Source organism: Lynx rufus, unplaced genomic scaffold (assembly GCF_022079265.1).
Source record: "Lynx rufus isolate CCGP_SWC_20201006 ecotype Redwood Valley unplaced genomic scaffold, mLynRuf1.p SCAF_13, whole genome shotgun sequence".
NCBI lineage: Eukaryota > Metazoa > Chordata > Mammalia > Carnivora > Felidae > Lynx > Lynx rufus.
In genome coordinates, this window is record NW_025814827.1 from 120,855 (window position 1) to 138,917 (window position 18,063).

An 18,063-nucleotide genomic window follows, 5' to 3' on the forward strand; every position below is an offset into this window, starting at 1 on the left:
AACAACACAAGGTTGGGGATGGGGCAGGAGAGAAAATGGGGACCAATTAGATTTGTCAGCAATGTGGCAAATCTTTTGTGCTGTGCTTTTAAGGGAGTGGTGGTCTGGCTTTTAAAACCATATCTAAATCACTCAGCTGAATTCTGAGGTACTACTTTAAGAAGGGTTTATTTAGACAAATTTGAATTCATTTAGAGAATAGCAGCAAGGATTTGAAAGAGATTTTTATGTCCTAAGATAGCTGGGCAAATTGTGGATTTGGAGAGAAGAACATAGGGGCTCATGAGAGTTTGTCCTCAACTATTTAAAGGGCTATGTATGTGGAAACTTTAGTTTGATTTTGTTTTTGATTGACGGTTTATTAATTTGGTAGTTTGATTTTTGTTTTGATTAACATGACATTAGAACTAGTAAGTCAAACTGTAAACAGGTGATTTTTCAAGTGATAACTATTCATCTGGTGACAGTCTTTCGAGAAGAGAATGCTCCTGGAGCACCTGGGTGGCTCTGTTGGTTGAGTGTCTGACTCTTGGTTTCATCAAAGGTCATGATCTTGCAGTTCATGAGATTGAGCCCTGTGTTGGGCCCTGTGCTGGTAGCATGGAGCCTGCTTGGGATTCTCTCTCTCCCTTTCTCTTTGCCTGCCCCGCCCCTCCCCACCCCCCTCCACTTGTACTCTCTCTCTCAAAATAAATTAAAAAAAAAAAAAAATAGAATGTTCCTTATCATTAAAAATATGTTGGAAAAGGGCACCTGGGTGGCTTAATTGGTTAAGCGTCTAACTTTGGCTCAGGTCATGATCTCATGGGTTGTGGTTTCAGGCACCACATCAGGCTGTGTGCTGACAGCTCAGAGCCTGGAACCCACTTTAGATTCTGTGTCTTCCTCTCTTTCTGCCTCTCCTCTGCTAGCTCTCTCTCTCTCTCTCTCTCTCTCTCTCTCTCAAAAATAAATAAAACTTAAAAAAAAAAATATGTTGGAAGGCCAAGATACTGAATTGGAAACTTTGTGAGATCCTTGTAAACCTTGAGATTCTCAGTTCCTGAGTTAGTATACCAAGATAACTCAAATTTCTATTTTAAGTCCTCCTCAACCTCTCTGCTGTAATCCTGTAAGGAACTCTTATTTCTGTAAAATATTAATTACTGAGTTCCATGGTACAGAGTTTATGGAATAGTCCCTAGGTTTTGATGTGAAGGAGTTACTCTGAATGAAGAATTATTTAAAATGAAAGTAGTTCTCACTGCCACATAATCAATTTAAAAAGCTTTATCATTTGGGAACACATATTTAAAGATCTAAAAAATAGATTAAATGAAATTGTACTTTACCAAGCTTTGTGTCCATGCCTTTCATTATGTCTATTAAACTGTAGATAAATGGTGAGCTACTTATTTGGAAGTAGATCATAATTATTATTAGGTTGATATCTTGTGTGGGTAGATTCTCCCTTGAAGTAGAAATCTAAGATTATCTGTTTTAGCCACCAGAAGTGTGCTTTTTGTCTTCCTCTCCTATTAGGATTGAATTTTCATAGTTCATATGTTCCTTAGAATCTTATTTGAGGATGGGTGGAAGTAGGGAGTTAAAAGTAAGTTACTGGACTTAATGCTGCTTATTCTTGCAGTAAAAACTGTATTTTTGTGTTCCTTGGAAATAACTGAACAAGACAAATGTTTGTTTAGCTTCTTTACCCTCAAATTGGTTTAAGAGACAATTAGTTCCTTCCTTTTAATAGATCATAAAATTGGAGATAATTTCTCTTAGACATCCTGTCATATCTTTATTGGAGGCAGTATGCTTTTTCCTTACCCTATTGCTGTAGGAAAATGAGGGGCAGCCTTTTTGGCTTTCTGGCTACCCAGAGATTGACCTCTAATGCTCTTGGCCACCTCAGCTACTGTTGTTTAAGTTCATTAAGAGAAAAAGCTCTTGTTCTTCTGGAAAGCTGTTTCCAGGACTGATAATTTGAAAAAAAGAATTGTACTTGGTAGCCTGAAAATTAGCTAAGGTTTCTTTTCTCTCATCTTCTCTTCATACGTTTTTTATCAAGTCTGCTAATCTTTGTCATTTAATTAGAGCAATTAGTCTATTTGCATATAATGTTATTAGTGATATTGGGGTTTAAATCTTCTGTCTCATAAGTGCTTTCTATTTGTCCTTGTTATTCTATGTTCCTTTTTCTCATTCTTTTGATTTTTTTTAAATTACTCCAGTTTCTCTCCTCTTTCAGCTTCATGCATACGTGTTCTCTTACCTTTATTTACTCCCTTACAATTATAATGTATATCCTTGTCTAATATAAATTTGTTCATTTATATTTTATTTTTCCCTATCAATGCAGAGACTTAGAACATGGATTCCCTGCCAAACATGTGCTGTCATGCATTTTCTGTACTTCCCTAAAAACTGCACATTATTGTTATATAATTAATCAATATTCATTTAGATCTATGTGCATATTTGTTCTTTTCATGGTCTTTAGTCTCCACATTTCCATCTAGGATCATGCTTCTCCTGCCTGAAGAATATCCTTTAACATTTCCTTGTGTCTGCTGACAGGAAAATAACTTTAGTGTGAATTAATTTTTGGAAAGTATTTGTATTAGGTATAGATTTTTAGGTTGGAAATTACTTTCAGCAGCTCAAAGATATATCATTCCCTCATTGGGGTTTCCATTGTTTTTCCTGAAATAGTCATAGTGCTTCAATCTTGTGAAGTCTTCAGTCAATATTGGAAAATTCTCAGACATTCTCTCCAAATATTGCTTCTGTCCCATTCTTTTGTCTCCTTCTAGGACTCCACATATATGATAAGCCTTTCAATACATTCCCCTGTGTCTTGTTATTTTCTGCATTTTCTACATATTCTCTCTCTTGGCTTCATTCTGGATGTTTTCTGGCCTGTTTTCCTGTACACTGAATTTCGGTTTCACCAAGTCTCTACTGTGGTTAAATTCATCTTTTAAGTTATTGATTTCAGTTATTGTATTTCTAAGTTTCAGAATTTCTCTATGGCTCATTTTATAATTTTAGTACTTTGCCAGGGTTTTCAATATTGTATTTTCTTTCCTTGCATGTATTCAACATGGTTATTTTAAAATCTATGTTTGTTACCCTGTTATCTTGATCTCTTGTGGTTTTTGTGTCATTTGCCTCTCATTTTCTGGACATGTTTGTTTTTAAGTCTTGTGTAACTGGCTGTTTTTAGTAACAAACATTATATATGAAAAATTTACTAATTTGAAACCTTGGATGATATTCTTCTTCAAAGAGGGTTCACATTTACTCCTGTCAGGCTTGGACACTGGCAACCCAGGATCACAGAATCCTGTCAGGGATTGAGGTGACACAAAACTGGACTTCATTCCTTGTCAGTTAGGGCAATGTGTCATTTGTTCTTCAGGTCCCAGCCTAAAGTGTGGGAGACTTGTCCAGGCCTCTCCTTGGACCCCAGCTCCCAATTTTTATCTCTCTAGCCCTGTGAGTCTTAAGTTCTGCTGAACTTTTGATCTCTCATCTTCCTTTTCTGTAATTGAAAGAAAACTCAAGGCAGGGAGAAGGGCCCCACTCTGAGGTTCCCTTTTTCTTCTTGATCTTAGCTCTGTAGTGGTTACATTTTGTCTACCTCTTCTAGTTCTCAGCCAGAGGATTGATGTAAAGTTACCTAGTCTATCATTATTGGAACGTTTCCTTTTATATAATTCTTTTGGAAGTGGAACCCCTTCATAATTTTCATAACTTTACCAAAACACTGTCCTGTTTGGGCCTGATCATTTTTATTTCCTTTAGTTTTTATTTCTTTTTATTTTTGGTACTTTTATGACCCTCATCAGATAATAAATATACACATTCTTTATAGACTATATAAAAATCTTCAAAATAAATAGAGTATTAAGGATATTCTTAAAACTAATTAAACTTGATTGTTTGCTTTTTAGGATAATTTTCCATTTGATCCTCCATTTGTTCGAGTGGTGTTACCTGTTCTCTCAGGAGGGTAAGTTTAAGTAATTATTTTCTTTGACAGTGTGCATTAGAATTATTTGGAGAGATAGTTAAATGGTAGGAGGCCCAGAATGCTAGGGTATATATACCCCAAGTTTTCTGATTCACTAGGTCTGGGGGTGGGGAAAGGCTGATAATTCGCATTTCTGCACTTCTAAGATGGTCTCAAGTGAAGCGTTGTTGCTAGTCTGGAAACCATCATTTGAGAACCATTGGTTATAAACCATCACGTTGTTTATAAGTAAGAGTTTTTAATGTCCCCTATTTGTATACATTTCATGATAAAAAAAACAAGTGTTTTTCAAATATAAATTGTGATTGAGGATTTAGAGAAAGTTAAGATTAGAGAATGATTCCCACAAGCCTATATTCCCAGGAATAATCACAGAAAATCTCATGGGCCTATAGAGCTGGCCATCTGATTCCTTCTAAAGGTGGTGGTTTCAGTTTGGTAGAATCTAATTGTCATTCACTTTTATCGAAGCTTGTATTCCTTTTTTTGTGATTAGAAGTCATATAAAGAATGTGAAAAGATGAGAATTGGTACCTAGGCTGGTTATGAAATGTTCTATAGATCGTTAAATTAGAAGCAATTAATACTAATTTGAGGGGAGCCTGGGTGGCTTGGTTGGTTGAGTGTCTGACTCTTGACTTTGGCTCAGGTCATGATCTCACGGTTCCTGAGTTTGAGCTCTGCACTGAGCTCCACACTGACAGTGTGGGGCCTGCTTGGGATTCTCTCTCTGCCTCTCCCCTGCACACTCTCTTTCTCAAAATAAGTAAATAAACTTAAAAATATATATACTAATTTGGGAATTATGAAATGCTCAGTTGACTAATTCAACCTTGTGAGGTAATGCATATTATGCTGATTAAGATCTAAAAAGGGGCGCCTGGGTGGCTCAGTCAGTTAAGTGTCTGACTTCAGCTCAGGTCATGATCTCACGGTTCGTGGTTCGAGTCCTGCGTCGGGCTCTGTGCTGATAGCTTGGAGCCTGGAGCCTGTTTCTGATTCTGTGTCTCCCTCTCTCTCTCTGCCCCTCCCCCGCTCACGCTCTCTCTCTCTCTCTCTCTCTCTCTCTCTCTCTCTGTGTGTGTCTCAAAATTAAATGTAAAAAAAAAAAAAAGTTTTTTTTTTTTAAAGATCTAAAAATATCCAGTCCTTACTTTGATCGTTGCTACTGTTGATATAGTAATAGTTTCATTTAGATTAAAAAATATGGAAGGATGGCTACAAATGATTAAGGAAAAGATTTAGAAAAATTTTATAAATTCAAGATAAATGTATAAAAATACTCTTGTCAGATCATTTTGAAATCTACTATAACCTTGACCAGCAGAGTTTTCACAGTTTGTTGTGGGAAATTCTAAGAGTTTTAAGAACTTATGATTTTAAGTAGTTTACCACCAAGTTGTGGAGACAAACACGTGAAGTTAAATAATACTTTTCAATTTAAAAATCTGTGATATAGTTTCTTTTCATTGCTTTTTGCTACAATGGTATTATTTACCATTATACAAATGAATAAATTTGAATAAGTCAGCTTGTTACTTATCCAAACAAATCTCCTAATAAAATGTTTTTTCATTATACAAAAGCCAACAGTATAGGGGTGCCTGGGTGGCTCAGTTGATTAAGTGTCCGACTTTGGCTTAAGTCATCATCTCCCAGTTTGTGAGTTCGAGCCCCATGTCGGGCTCTGTGCTGACAGCTCAAAGCCTGGAGCCTGCTTTGATATTCTCTCTCTCTCTCTCTCTCTCTCTCTCTCTCTCCCTCTCCCTCTCCCTCCCCCTCCCCCTCTCCCTCCCCCTCCCCCCCCTCTCTCTCTGCCCCTCCCCTGCTCACGCTCTCTCACTCAAAAAAAAAAAAAAAAGCCAGCAGTATAAAAGGAGATTAAAAATATTAAGTACTTCATTGATTGGCAAATGTGAAGTGTGGACTTGAGTTCTCTGAGGTTAAAGGAAAAGGGAATTGCTTCCAGTAGTAGTGATCTGGGAAGACTGTCAAGTAAGTGGGTTCTCAGGTGGGCATTGATATATGAGTGAGTTCAGTTTGGTCTACTGGTGGAGGTTGAAGGAAAATTATCTACATAGGTAAAAAGTAAATACAATCACATATCTAAGAAAGGGCATGATATATTTATAGCATACCAGATGAGTTTGAGCTACAAAAACAAGGTAGGTAGAATTCATACAGAAGAGTATGAAATTGTGCTGACAGAATATCTTGTTGTAATTTAGGATTATGGAGTGGTGAGGGGATTTTTTTGTTGTGTTTGTTTTCATCTTCTTTTTTTTTCCTGGTAAGGAAACTGTTACCCATGGATACTGAATTTATCTCTCAGTAGCTGGATCAGGAACAGGAAAATACAGGAAAGAGAATGTTTTAGAAAGAAATATGGTAACAGTGGAAGAAGACAGATTGTGTTCCCAAAGCCTAGAAGAATGCAAGGCTGGGGCGCCTGGGTGGCGCAGTCGGTTAAGTGTCCGACTTCAGCCAGGTCACGATCTCGCGGTCCGTGAGTTCGAGCCCTGCGTCGGGCTCTGGGCTGATGGCTCGGAGCCTGGAGCCTGTTTCCGATTCTGTGTCTCCCTCTCTCTCTGCCCCTCCCCCGTTCATGCTCTGTCTCTCTCTGTCCCAAAAATAAATAAACGTTGAAAAAAAAAAATTTAAAAAAAAAATAAAAAAAAAAAGAAGAATGCAAGGCTAATTAAGAGCTGATGGCCCTTAGAGTGAAGTGAGGACAACCTAAAATGGTACAGTGGGAATGTAAGGTGAACGCTGATTTGAAACAAAATCAGTGACTTTGGTCTTCATAGTCAACTGTTAAGTGATGGGGAAGATTTACTGGCTGACTTGGGAAGAACTACAAAATGTGAAGGACTGATAAAATGCAGAATTTTGCAATCTCACAATCAGGCCGAAGCACTGTGAGTCTGATCAGATTATTGAGCAGTTCCATATATTTTATATCCTCCGTCATCTTCTAGCTGTTACTCTATTCCTGTTTCTTATGATAGCCATTTTGTTAAGTAACACGTTTATTGTGATACAGTTCACATATGATAAAACTCACCCTTTTAAAATGTACAATTCAGTGGTTTTTAGTAAATTCATAGAAGTTGTATAACTATTACCTCTAATTTCAGAACATTTTCATCATTCTCCAAAAGAAACCCTGTACCTGTTAGCAACCATTCCTCATCCCCCCACCCCCACCAACTCCCCACCCACTGGCAACCACTCATCTCCTTTCTGTCTTGAAAGATTTCCTGTTTTGCACATTTCATGTAAATGGAATCCTACAAAATGCGGCCTTCTGTAGTTAGCAAAATGTTTTTAAAGTTCATCTATATTGTAGCATATTTTAATACTTAACTCCGTCTTATGGACGAATAATATTATATGGCTATACCACATTTTATTTATCCATGGACATTTCTTTTTTTTTTTCTCTTTAAAGTTTATTTAAGAGCAAGAGTGGGGGAGGGGCAGAGATAGAAATTGGGAGGGCGGTGGCAGGGGAGGGAGAGAGAATCCCAAGCAGGCCCTGCACCACCAGTGCAGAACCTGATGTGGAGCTCAAACCCACCAACTGCGAGACCATGACCAAGCTGAAATCAAGCTGAAATCAAGAGTCAGACACTCAACTGACTGAGCTACCCAGGAGCCCCGTACATTTGTGACACCTTGACTATCATGAATAATGCTACTATGAACATTCACATAAATGTCTGCATGTATATTCTCATTTCTTTCATACATGTGTGGAATTACTAGGTCCTCTAGTAACTGTTGAACTTCTTAATGAAATGCCAGACTGTTTTCCAAAGCGGCTGTACCACTTACACTCCCACAGCAATGTGTACATAATCACACTTTTCACTTCCTTGTCACTCTTCAGCCCCTGTAGTCTGGTATTGGCTCTTAACATTCCTCCCAAACTCTGTTGCCAACAGGGATTTCCATGTTGGTAAATCCAGGGGTCCTTTTTCAGGCTTTATCATATTTGATTATCTGATTTCTCAACAACACTGAAAACTTTTTCTCTTGGCTTCTGACTGCCTCCTCTCAGTCTCTAGCTGGCAACTCCTTGTTCACCTGACTTCTGCATGTTGGAGTTCTTCAGAATTTGGTATGGGTCCTTTCTCTTTTCTCATTTCCTTCTATTCCTGTAACTTTTTGAAAATTTTGAGATAATTGTATACTCACATGCAGCTGTAATAAAGATTCCTGTACACCTTGCCAGGGTAATGTTTCACAAAACTGTAGTGTAATATCACAATAAGACTGTGATACAATCCATAGAACTTACTCAGATTTTCCCAGTTTCTCTTATAACTCATTTGTATGTATGTATGTATTAAGTTCTACACAACTTGATCACCTGTGTATGTTTGTGTCTCCACCACCACAGTGAAGATACTGAAGTTCCAAATACACAAGAATCCTCCTTCTTGTATTTTTAAACCACACCCATCTCCCTCTTATTACCCACTTTTCCAACTTCTGGCAACCACTAATCCTGCATTTTTCATATTTTGTCATTTCAGAAAAAAAAGTTACATAAATGGAATCATACACTTTGGGATTGTAATTTCTAGCAATTAGTTTTTTTATTTGTCCTGATTTCCCTGGAGGTTCATCTACAGGTTTGACTAGTTCATTTTTATTGCTAGGAAGTATTCCATGGTGTACCATGTACCACATTTTCTTTAATCAGCTACTACTTGAAGGACTTCTAGCTTGATTCTAGTGTTGGGCTGATGCAAATAAAGCTTATATGAGTTCTTGTATACATGTTTTTGTATGAATGTGTTTTGCTTTCTCTGGGATACATGTCCAGGAGTAGAATGGCTGGGTCATATAGTTATTGCAGCGTATTGAATTTTTAAAGAAATTGACAAACTTTACCATAGTGACTATACCACTTTATATCCTTACCAGGAATGTGTGAGTGATCTAGTCTCTCCACATCCTTGCCAGCGTTTGGTGTTCCCACTTGTTTTTATTTTAGCCATTCTGAGAGATAGTGATACCTCAGTGTGGTTTTAATTTGTGTTTCTTTGGGGCACCTGTGTTGCTCAGTCGGTTGAATGTCTGACTTTGGCTCACGTCATGATCTCGTGGTTCGTGAGTTCAAGCCCTGCGTCAGGCTCTGTGCTGGCAGCTCAGAGCCTAGAACCTGCTTCAGATTCTGTGTCTCCCTCTCTCTGCCCCCCACCCCCTGCTCACACTCTGTCTCTGTCTCTCTCAAAAATAAATAAACATTAAAAAAATTGTTGCCTTAATGTGTATTTTCTAATATCTAATATTTTCTATGTGCTTATTTGGCAATTTCATATTCTCTTCCCTGAAATATCTGTCCATGTTGCTTGCCGGTTCTTTAATTGGATTGTTTTTTATTTTATTGTTGAATATTTATTAAAAAATATTTAATATGAACTACATAGTAGTCCTTTGTTGGATATGTGGTTTTTAATTTCTTCCAGTATGTACCTCCATTTTATCCTCTTAATAGAATTACTTGTGGAGCAAAGGTTTTTAGTTTATTTATTTAAATTGAAGTATAGTTGATATATACTATCATTACTTTTGGGTGTACAACCTAGTGATTTGCCAATTTTAAGCATTATAAAATGCATACTGTGATAAGTATAGTTACCATTTGTCACCATACAAAGTTATTACAATATTATTAACTATATTCTTGTGCTGACCTTTTTATCTCCATAATTTATTTCTTTTATAACTGGAAGTTTGTACCTCTTAATCCTCTTAACCTATTCTCCCCCACTCCCCATGCCACCTTCCTCCTACCCCCTGGCCTGGCAACTACAAGTCTGTTGTCTGTATTTTTTTTGCTATTTGTTCATTTGTTTTGTTTTTTAGATTCCACATACAAGTGAAATCATATGGTATTTGTCTTTCCTTGTCTGACTTCTTTCATTCACTTAGCATTATACCCTAGATCTATCCATGTGTCACACGTGGCAAGGTCTCATTCCTTTTTAAGGCTGAGTAATATTCCTCTGCGTGTGTGTGTGCGTGTGTGTGTGTGTGCACACATCACTTCTTTATCCATTCATCTATCAATAGACACTTGGATTGTGTCCATATTTTAGCTATTGTAAATAATACTGCAGTAAACCTACCTTTTCAAATTAATGTTTTCATTTTCTTTGGGTAAATACCCAGTAGTGGAATTACTAGATTGTATGTACTTTTCTTTTTAGTACATTTCTTTTGAGGAACCTCCATACTCTCTTCCACAGTGGGTACACCAATTTCCATTCCTACCAACAGCGCATGAGGGTTCCCTTTCTCTACATCCTGGGCAACACTTATGCTTCTTGTCTTTTTGATACTGGTCATTCTGACTGGTGTGAGTGGATATTATCATGTAGTTTAGATTTGCATTCTCCTGATGATTAGTGAGCCCCTTCATATGTTGGTTAGCCATCTGTAGGTATTCTTTGGAAAAATATCTATTCAGGTTTTCCATTTTTAAATTGGATTATAATTTTTCTGGTGTTGAGTTGTAGGAGTTCTTTACACACTTTGGATATTAACCCCTTATTGGATATACCATTTGTGAATAGCTTTTCCCATCGAGTAGGTTGCCTTATTTTTTGTTTTGTTTTTTTGATGGTTTCTTTTAATGTGCAAAAACTTTTTAGTTTGATGTAGTCCTAATTGTTTATTTTTGCTTTTGTTTCCTTTGCCTGGAGAGACCTATCCAGAAAAATATTGCTAAGACTGATTTATAAGGGTTTACTCCCTATGTTTTCTTCTAGGAGTTTTATGGTTTCAAATCTTAACAGTTAGGTCTTTAATCCATTTTGAGTTTATTTTTGTGTGATGTAAGAGAATGGTCCAGTTTCATTCTTTTGCATGTAGCTGTCCAGTTCTCCCAAAGCTATTGAAGAAATGGTCTTTTTCCCTATTGTATATTTTTGTCTTTTTTTGTCCTAGATTAATTGACCATGTAAATATGTATTTATTTCTGGGCTCTCTTTTGTTCCATTGATCTATGTGTCTCTTTTTGTGCCAGTACCATACTGTTTTGATTACTATAGCTTTGTAATATAGTTTGAAATAAGAACTTGTGGGGTGCCTGGGTGGCTCAGTCGGTTAAGCGTCCGACTTTGGCTCAGGTCACGATCTCACTGTCCGTGAGTTTGAGCCCCGCGTCGGGCTCTGTGCTGACTGCTCAGAGCCTGGAGCCTGTTTCAGATTCTGTGTCTCCCTCTCTCTCTGACCCACCCCTGTTCATGCTCGGTCTCTCTCTGTCTCAAAAACAAATAAACGTAAGATATTTGCAAATGACATATCAGAGAAAGGGCTAGTATCCAAAATCTATAAAGAGCTCACCAAACTCCACACCCGAAAAACAACTAACCCAGTGAAGAAATGGGCAGAAAACATGAATAGACACTTCTCTAAAGAAGACATCCGGGTGGCAACAGGCACATGAAAAGATGTTCAATGTCGCTCCTTATCAGGGAAATACAAATCAAAACCACACTCAGATATCACCTCACGCCAGTCAGAGTGGCCAAAATGAACAAATCAGGAGACTATAGATGCTGGAGAGGATGAGGAGAAACAGGAACCCTCTTGCACTGTTGGTGGGAATGCAAATTGGTGCAGCCGCTCTGGAAAGCAGTGTGGAGGTTCCTCAGAAAATTAAAAATAGACCTACCCTATGACCCAGCAATAGCACTGCTAGGAATTTACCCAAGGGATACAGGAGTACTGATGCATAGGGGCACCTGTACCCCAATGTTTATAGCAGCACTCTCAACAATAGCCAAATTATGGAAAGAGCCTAAATGTCCATCAACTGATGAATGGATAAAGAAATTATGGTTTATATACACAATGGAATACTACGTGGCAATGAGAAAGAATGAAATATGGCCTTTTGTAGCAACGTGGATGGAACTGGAGAGTGTGATGCTAAGTGAAATAAGCCATACAGAGAAAGACAGATACCATATGGTTTCACTCTTATGTGGATCCTGAGAAACTTAACAGAAACCCATGGGGGAGGGGAAGAAAAAAAAAAAAAAAGGTTAGAGTGGGAGAGAGCCAAAGCATAGGAGACTGTGAAAAACTGAGAACAAACTGAGGGTTGATGGGGGGTGGGAGGGAGGGGTGGGTGGGTGATGGGCATTGAGGAGGGCACCTTTTGGGATGAGCACTGGGTGTTGTATGGAAACCAATTTGACAATAAATTTCATATATTGAAAAAATAAATAAATAAACGTTAAAAAAATTAAAAAAAAAAAAGAAATATGAACTTGTGATACCTCCAGGTTTGTTGTTTTTTTCTCAAGATTGCTTTGGCTATTCAGCCTTTTGTGGTTCCATACAAATCTTAAGATTTTTGTTCTAGTTTTCTGAAAAACATTGTTGGTATTTTGGTAGGGATTGTACTGAGCCTGTAGGTTGTTTAAATGCCTCTATTATCCAAAACAGTATTCTTCCAGTTCATGAGCACAGTATATCTTACCATTTATTTGTGTCACCTTCTATTTCTTTCATCAGTGTCTTAGAGGTTTTAGAGTACTGGTCTTTCACCTCCTTCATTATATTTATTCCTAGGTATTCCTTTTAATGCAATTGTAAATAGGATCGTTTTCTTAATTTCTCTTTCTATTTCATTACTAGCATATGGAAATGCAACAGATAAAAAATCTGTTATTGATATATTGATTTTATATCTTGCAAAAAGTTTTTAGTTTTGATGAGTTTCAATTTATAGATGTTTTTCCTTCTAGGGATTATATGCTTTTGGCATCAATTTTAAGAACTTTTGCCTTGTCCTGGATCTTGAAGATTTTCTCCTGTTCTGTGTTTTCTCAAAGTTCTATAGTTTTACATTTTACAGATAAGTTTGTGAATCATTTTGAGTTAGTTTTTGTATAAGGTATGACATTTAGGTCCTAGAGTTTTGCCTAATGGTCCAATTACTCTAGTATTATTTATTAAAAAGGCTCCCATGGCTTTCAAAATACCTCCTGTGTCAGTGACTCCCAGGTTTTGTATCCTGCATTTTTATATATCTTTACTGCTCCCAGTGTCTACCTGTTTTTTGACATCTCTACTGGAATGTCTTTCTCTCTTTTTAAAATTTACTTATTTGAGAGCGAGAGAGAGCACGAGCAGAGGAGGGGCGGGGGGGGGGGGAGAGAGAGAGAGAGAGAGAATATCCCAAGCAGGCTCCATGCTGTCAGATCATCCATGAACCATGAGATCATGACCTGAGCTGAAATCAAGAGTCGGATGCTTAACTGACTGAGCCACCCAGGTGCCCCTGGAATATCTCTTACATAGGCATCTCAAATTTTGTAGCACAAAAACTTGAACTCCTCTCCTTTCCAGTCTCCTTTCCCAGCCTTTCATATCTCAGTTATTGAACTGGGAGTTATTCTTTATAACATCTTTCCTTCATTTCCCATATCCAGTCTTATAATTCTCCTTCTCAGAGGGTTCCCAGATCCAGTTACTTGTCTCCATTTCTGTTGCTACTGCCATCACTTCAGAGGATTTCTGACTGGACTCCTCTGTTCCTTCCCTCATGTAAGCTTAAAAGTGATATTTTATAAATTTGTGTTTGATTATGTTGCTCCCCTGCTTGAACTCTTCCGTATCTTTCCATTTGCTCTTACAGGTTGATGCCCTTGCCATATGCTTTTTTTTCTTTTTTAATTTTTTTAAGGTTTATTCTTTTTTCAGAGACAAAGTGTGAGTGGGGGAGGGGCAGAGAGAGAGAGGGAGACACAGAATCCAAAGCAGGCTCCAGGCTCCGAGCTGTCAGCACAGAGCCCAATGCGGGGCTCAAACTCAAAAACCGCAAGGCAAGATCATGACTTGAGCTGAAGTCGACTCTTAACTTGACTGAGCCACCCAGGCACCCCAACCTTTACCATAAGCCACCTGTGATCTTGCCCTTGTCTTTCTCTTTATTTTATTATTATTATTTTTTAAAGGAGTATGTTTTTATTTATTTAAAAAAATTTTTTTAACGTTTACTTATTTATTTTTGAGACAGGGAGAGACAGCATGAACGGGGGAGGGTCAGAGAGAGAGGGAGACACAGAATCTAAAACAGGCTCCAGTCTCTGAGCTGTCAGCACAGAGCCCGACACGGGGCTCGAGCTCACGGACTGCGAGATCATGACCTGAGCCGAAGTCGGATGCTTAACCGACTGAGCCGCCCAGGTGCCCCATCTCTTTAATACTCTTGTACCACACTTCCCCTGTCTAAGCTGGTACCCCACTGGATATCTTTCAGCCCCCAGTACCCAGCACACTTTTTTTTTCTTCATAACCTTTCTTGTTTTTAATATTTCTTTAAATATTTTAGAATCTTAGGCAGGCTCCACACTCATTATGGAGGCAGGTGCAGGGCTGGATCCCACGATTTTGGGATCATGACCTGAGCCGAAATTAAGAGGTGGATGCTCAACCAACTGAGCCACCCAGGCACCCCTCCTCATAACCTTTCTTAAACATACATTCATCTGCCTGGCATGTTACTCCCACCCACACTTTTAAGTCCTGCAAATCTCAGCTTGTGCATTTCTCTTAGAAATGCTGCTCCTGACTACCATACTTTTAAAAAGCCCCTTGGTTATTCCTTCTCATAGAACTCTGGGTCCCCTTTCCCATCATGAAGGACAGGGTCCTGTCACTTTTCTTCAACGTATACTCTGTCTGGCTCAGTGTGTAGCATATATGTGTGCAGTAAATATTTGGGACTCAGTGAATCAGATAGGGAAATACAGTAGGTTAGCAAGGTGTAGACAATTTAGGGTAATACATAATTCTGTCTTGATATTTTTATGAGTTATTTTAATGAGCCACTAGTATCTGACTATCTTTCTTGCTTAATCCAGATCAGAGTGTAGTAACTTGAGAGAGAATCATAAAGATTATTTGTTTTTCTCTCATTAATACATTGTGAGAGCTATTTGTAGGCAACTGAAAATGCTTTCTTTATTGGTTGATATAATGTGAATTATTACTTGTGCCCCAGTCATCCATGAAGAGAATATCACTACTTCTAGATGACCATGGGTTGTTTCTGTTTGTATTGAGGAAACATGTTAATAATCTGGTTTTAAGTGCCAGCATTTTCTTTCATTCCTATCTAAAGCCTCTGTTCTTACAATCAATAATTAATATTTCCTTGCCTCAAGGAAGGGAAGGGTCATGACTGTTTTATGTGGGCTAATAAGCCTTCCTTTTTTTTTTTTTTTTAATTTTTTTTTTTCAATGTTTATTTATTTTTGGGACAGAGAGAGACAGAGCATGAACGGGGGAGGGGCAGAGAGAGAGGGAGACACAGAATCGGAAACAGGCTCCAGGCTCTGAGCCATCAGCCCAGAGCCCGACGCGGGGCTCGAACTCACGGACCGCGAGATCGTGACCTGGCTGAAGTCGGACGCTTAACCGACAGCGCCACCCAGGCGCCCCAAGCCTTCCTTTTTTTAAAATGTGATTATTGTGAAGAATTTGACTCTAATATAAAAATTTTACATTTCTGGGGCCTGGGTAGCTCAGTCACTTAAGCATCTGACTTCGGCTCAGGTTGTGATCTCAAAGTTCTTGAGTTTAAGCCCTGCATCAGGCTCTCCGCTAAAAGCTCAGAGCCTGGAGCCTACTTCAGATTCTGTGTCTCCCTCTCTCTCTGCCCCTCCCCTGCTTGTGCTCTTTCTCTCTCTCAAAAAATAAATAAATAAACATTTTTTAAAAACTAAAAATTTTACATTTCTCATTTCTTTCTTAGGCTCACTTAAGAATCATGTTGTATTCTCCCCCGTTCATGCTCTGTCTCTCTCTGTCCCAAAAATAAATAAACGTAGAAAAAAAAAAAATTTAAAAAAAAGGGGCGCCTGGGTGGCGCAGTCGGTTAAGCGTCCGACTTCAGCCAGGTCACGATCTCGCGGTCCGGGAGTTCGAGCCCCGCGTCAGGCTCTGGGCTGATGGCTCAGAGCCTGGAGCCTGTTTCCGATTCTGTGTCTCCCTCTCTCTCTGCCCCTCCCCCGTTCATGCTCTGTCTCTCTCTGTCCCAAAAATAAATAAACGTAGAAAAAAAAAAAAAAATTAAGAATCATGTTGTATTAACACTTTAGTAGTGATACATGGTTTCTGTTGTCTCCTCATCAGTGCAATTTAAGTGATCATTGTAGCTTGTGGATGGGCAAGTTAGCTAGCAAACATTCTTGCAAGAAGCTCCTAGTAAAACAAAAATCACAAATTGCCTGAAGAGGCTAAGCTTTAGGATAGTGTTTATTTTATAACTTTGGCAACTGAAGGGTTTTTGTTTGGTTGGTTGTTCTTGTTTTTTAAATATTTTATTTTTAAGTAATATCTACATCCAGTGCCCAGCTCACACCCTGAGATCAAGAGTCACACACTTCACCAACTGAGCCAGCAAGGCACCCACAACTGAAGTTTTTTAAGCTGAAAATATTACTTTGCCTGTGAATGTGGCATATTATCTTTAAATGACCAGTAGATTATTATTTTTTTCTTTCTTTCCAGTGTTCTTGAATTGTCTCAATATTCAGCAGGAACTATTTGTTTGGAGGCAAAGAACAGTAAGGGTTTGGAACATATATCATAAAATGAATATGACTCAGTATGGAAGTAGAGTTCTATCAGTCACTCCTTTTAGGTGTAAATGCTGCTGATAGTGTGTATTATGGAAAAATTTACTTATCTCACTTTTTGTATGGGTACTAGACATTTGCGTAGTTATAGCATTGTAGAAAACGTACTTTCTTTGGCCTGTGAGTACAAAAACTTTCCTTCTTCCCACCTGAAAGACTCTCCATCCTCAGAATAAAGAGTGGAGTGCTAAAAAGAAATGTGGCAGTTGGATAATTGGTAACTCGGGCTGGTCTACATAACTCCTTTTCCTAAGATAAGTCCTGGAGTTCCTGTCTGCATTTTGTATTTCTGAAGTGTAAGGATCAAGAATAGTGTTAACTCATTAACAGATTACTAGAGTCTGAGCAATTTGTGGAGAAAGCAAAATCCAAATGAAAACATGGATCTTCTAATTCTGTTCAATTAGCAAGTGCTTATTTAAAACCACTATACATAAGACACTCTGAGCCCATTGGGAGAGTCAAATGATTGGAGATAGATTTCTGTGTTTTAGGAACATTGGAGAATATACAGAGAAGTTTAAAATCCCATGACTCTCCACCCAAATCTAGTGTTTTGAAGTGTTTTTCTTTTCCTCCTATAAACTTTAACTTTGGAAGTTTCCAAGGTCTGGTGCAGCCAGGTAGAGACACTTGCTTAAATTCTCCAGGAAGTGGGAATTATTGAATAATTTCCATTATTGAATAATTTCACTGTAACAATTATAATGGTCTATAGTAGAAGTTTTTAGATTCCTTACTTTTCTGTAATTTGGTTAGGTCAACACAAGGATGTGTTTCGTTAGCCAGAGTACAAAATCTGCAGGCTAGAATGGTCTTGACGAGTTTTATTGGGGGGAAATACGGCATTTGGAAGAGTAGGGAGCAAAAGGAATCTCAGGCAAGGGGGGAAAGTCCCTGGGGACAAAAAAAGTTTGTAATGGACTCAGTGTTCACTTATATCTAATCAGACCTGTTGTCTTAGCTTACATGTTTTCAAGATTTATCAGTCCTTCTATAATTATCATGCTCTTGATTTTATTTTTAGACATGATATTTCATGTATCTTGAAGTTTAAAATAACAAAGTAGAAATGAAATTATTTTGTTTGAGAAGGGGTTAAAAGGTTGAATAATGTTGATCTAAATAATGATTTCCTAAGAGAGATCCAGGAAATTCCCAGAAGTTGTCTGGTTCAGAGAACAGTTCTCAGGATTAGCAAGAGAAATTGAGGAGTCCCAGAGAGGGGCTCTGTGGTCAGAACCATTTGATCCTCACAAAAGAATGGATAAAAACAATTTAAACCACAAAATGTGGGTGTTTATTATTATAGATAAGGTAAAGTTGGTGCCATTGGCTAACATGATGGTAGAGAAATATTCAGATGAA

The 18,063-nt window shown here is 38.1% G+C and overlaps 1 protein-coding gene across 1 annotated transcript in view; it reads left to right on the forward strand.

Annotated features, from left to right (window-relative positions):
• The window catches only part of UBE2Q2 (ubiquitin conjugating enzyme E2 Q2), a 63,889-nt gene that overhangs the window by 36,898 nt on the left and 8,928 nt on the right, over positions 1-18,063 (forward strand). The window contains exon 9 of the mRNA XM_047074736.1: positions 3,942-4,000. Within this exon, the coding sequence (XP_046930692.1) occupies positions 3,942-4,000 (59 nt within the window). The remainder of the gene's footprint in view (positions 1-3,941; positions 4,001-18,063) is intronic.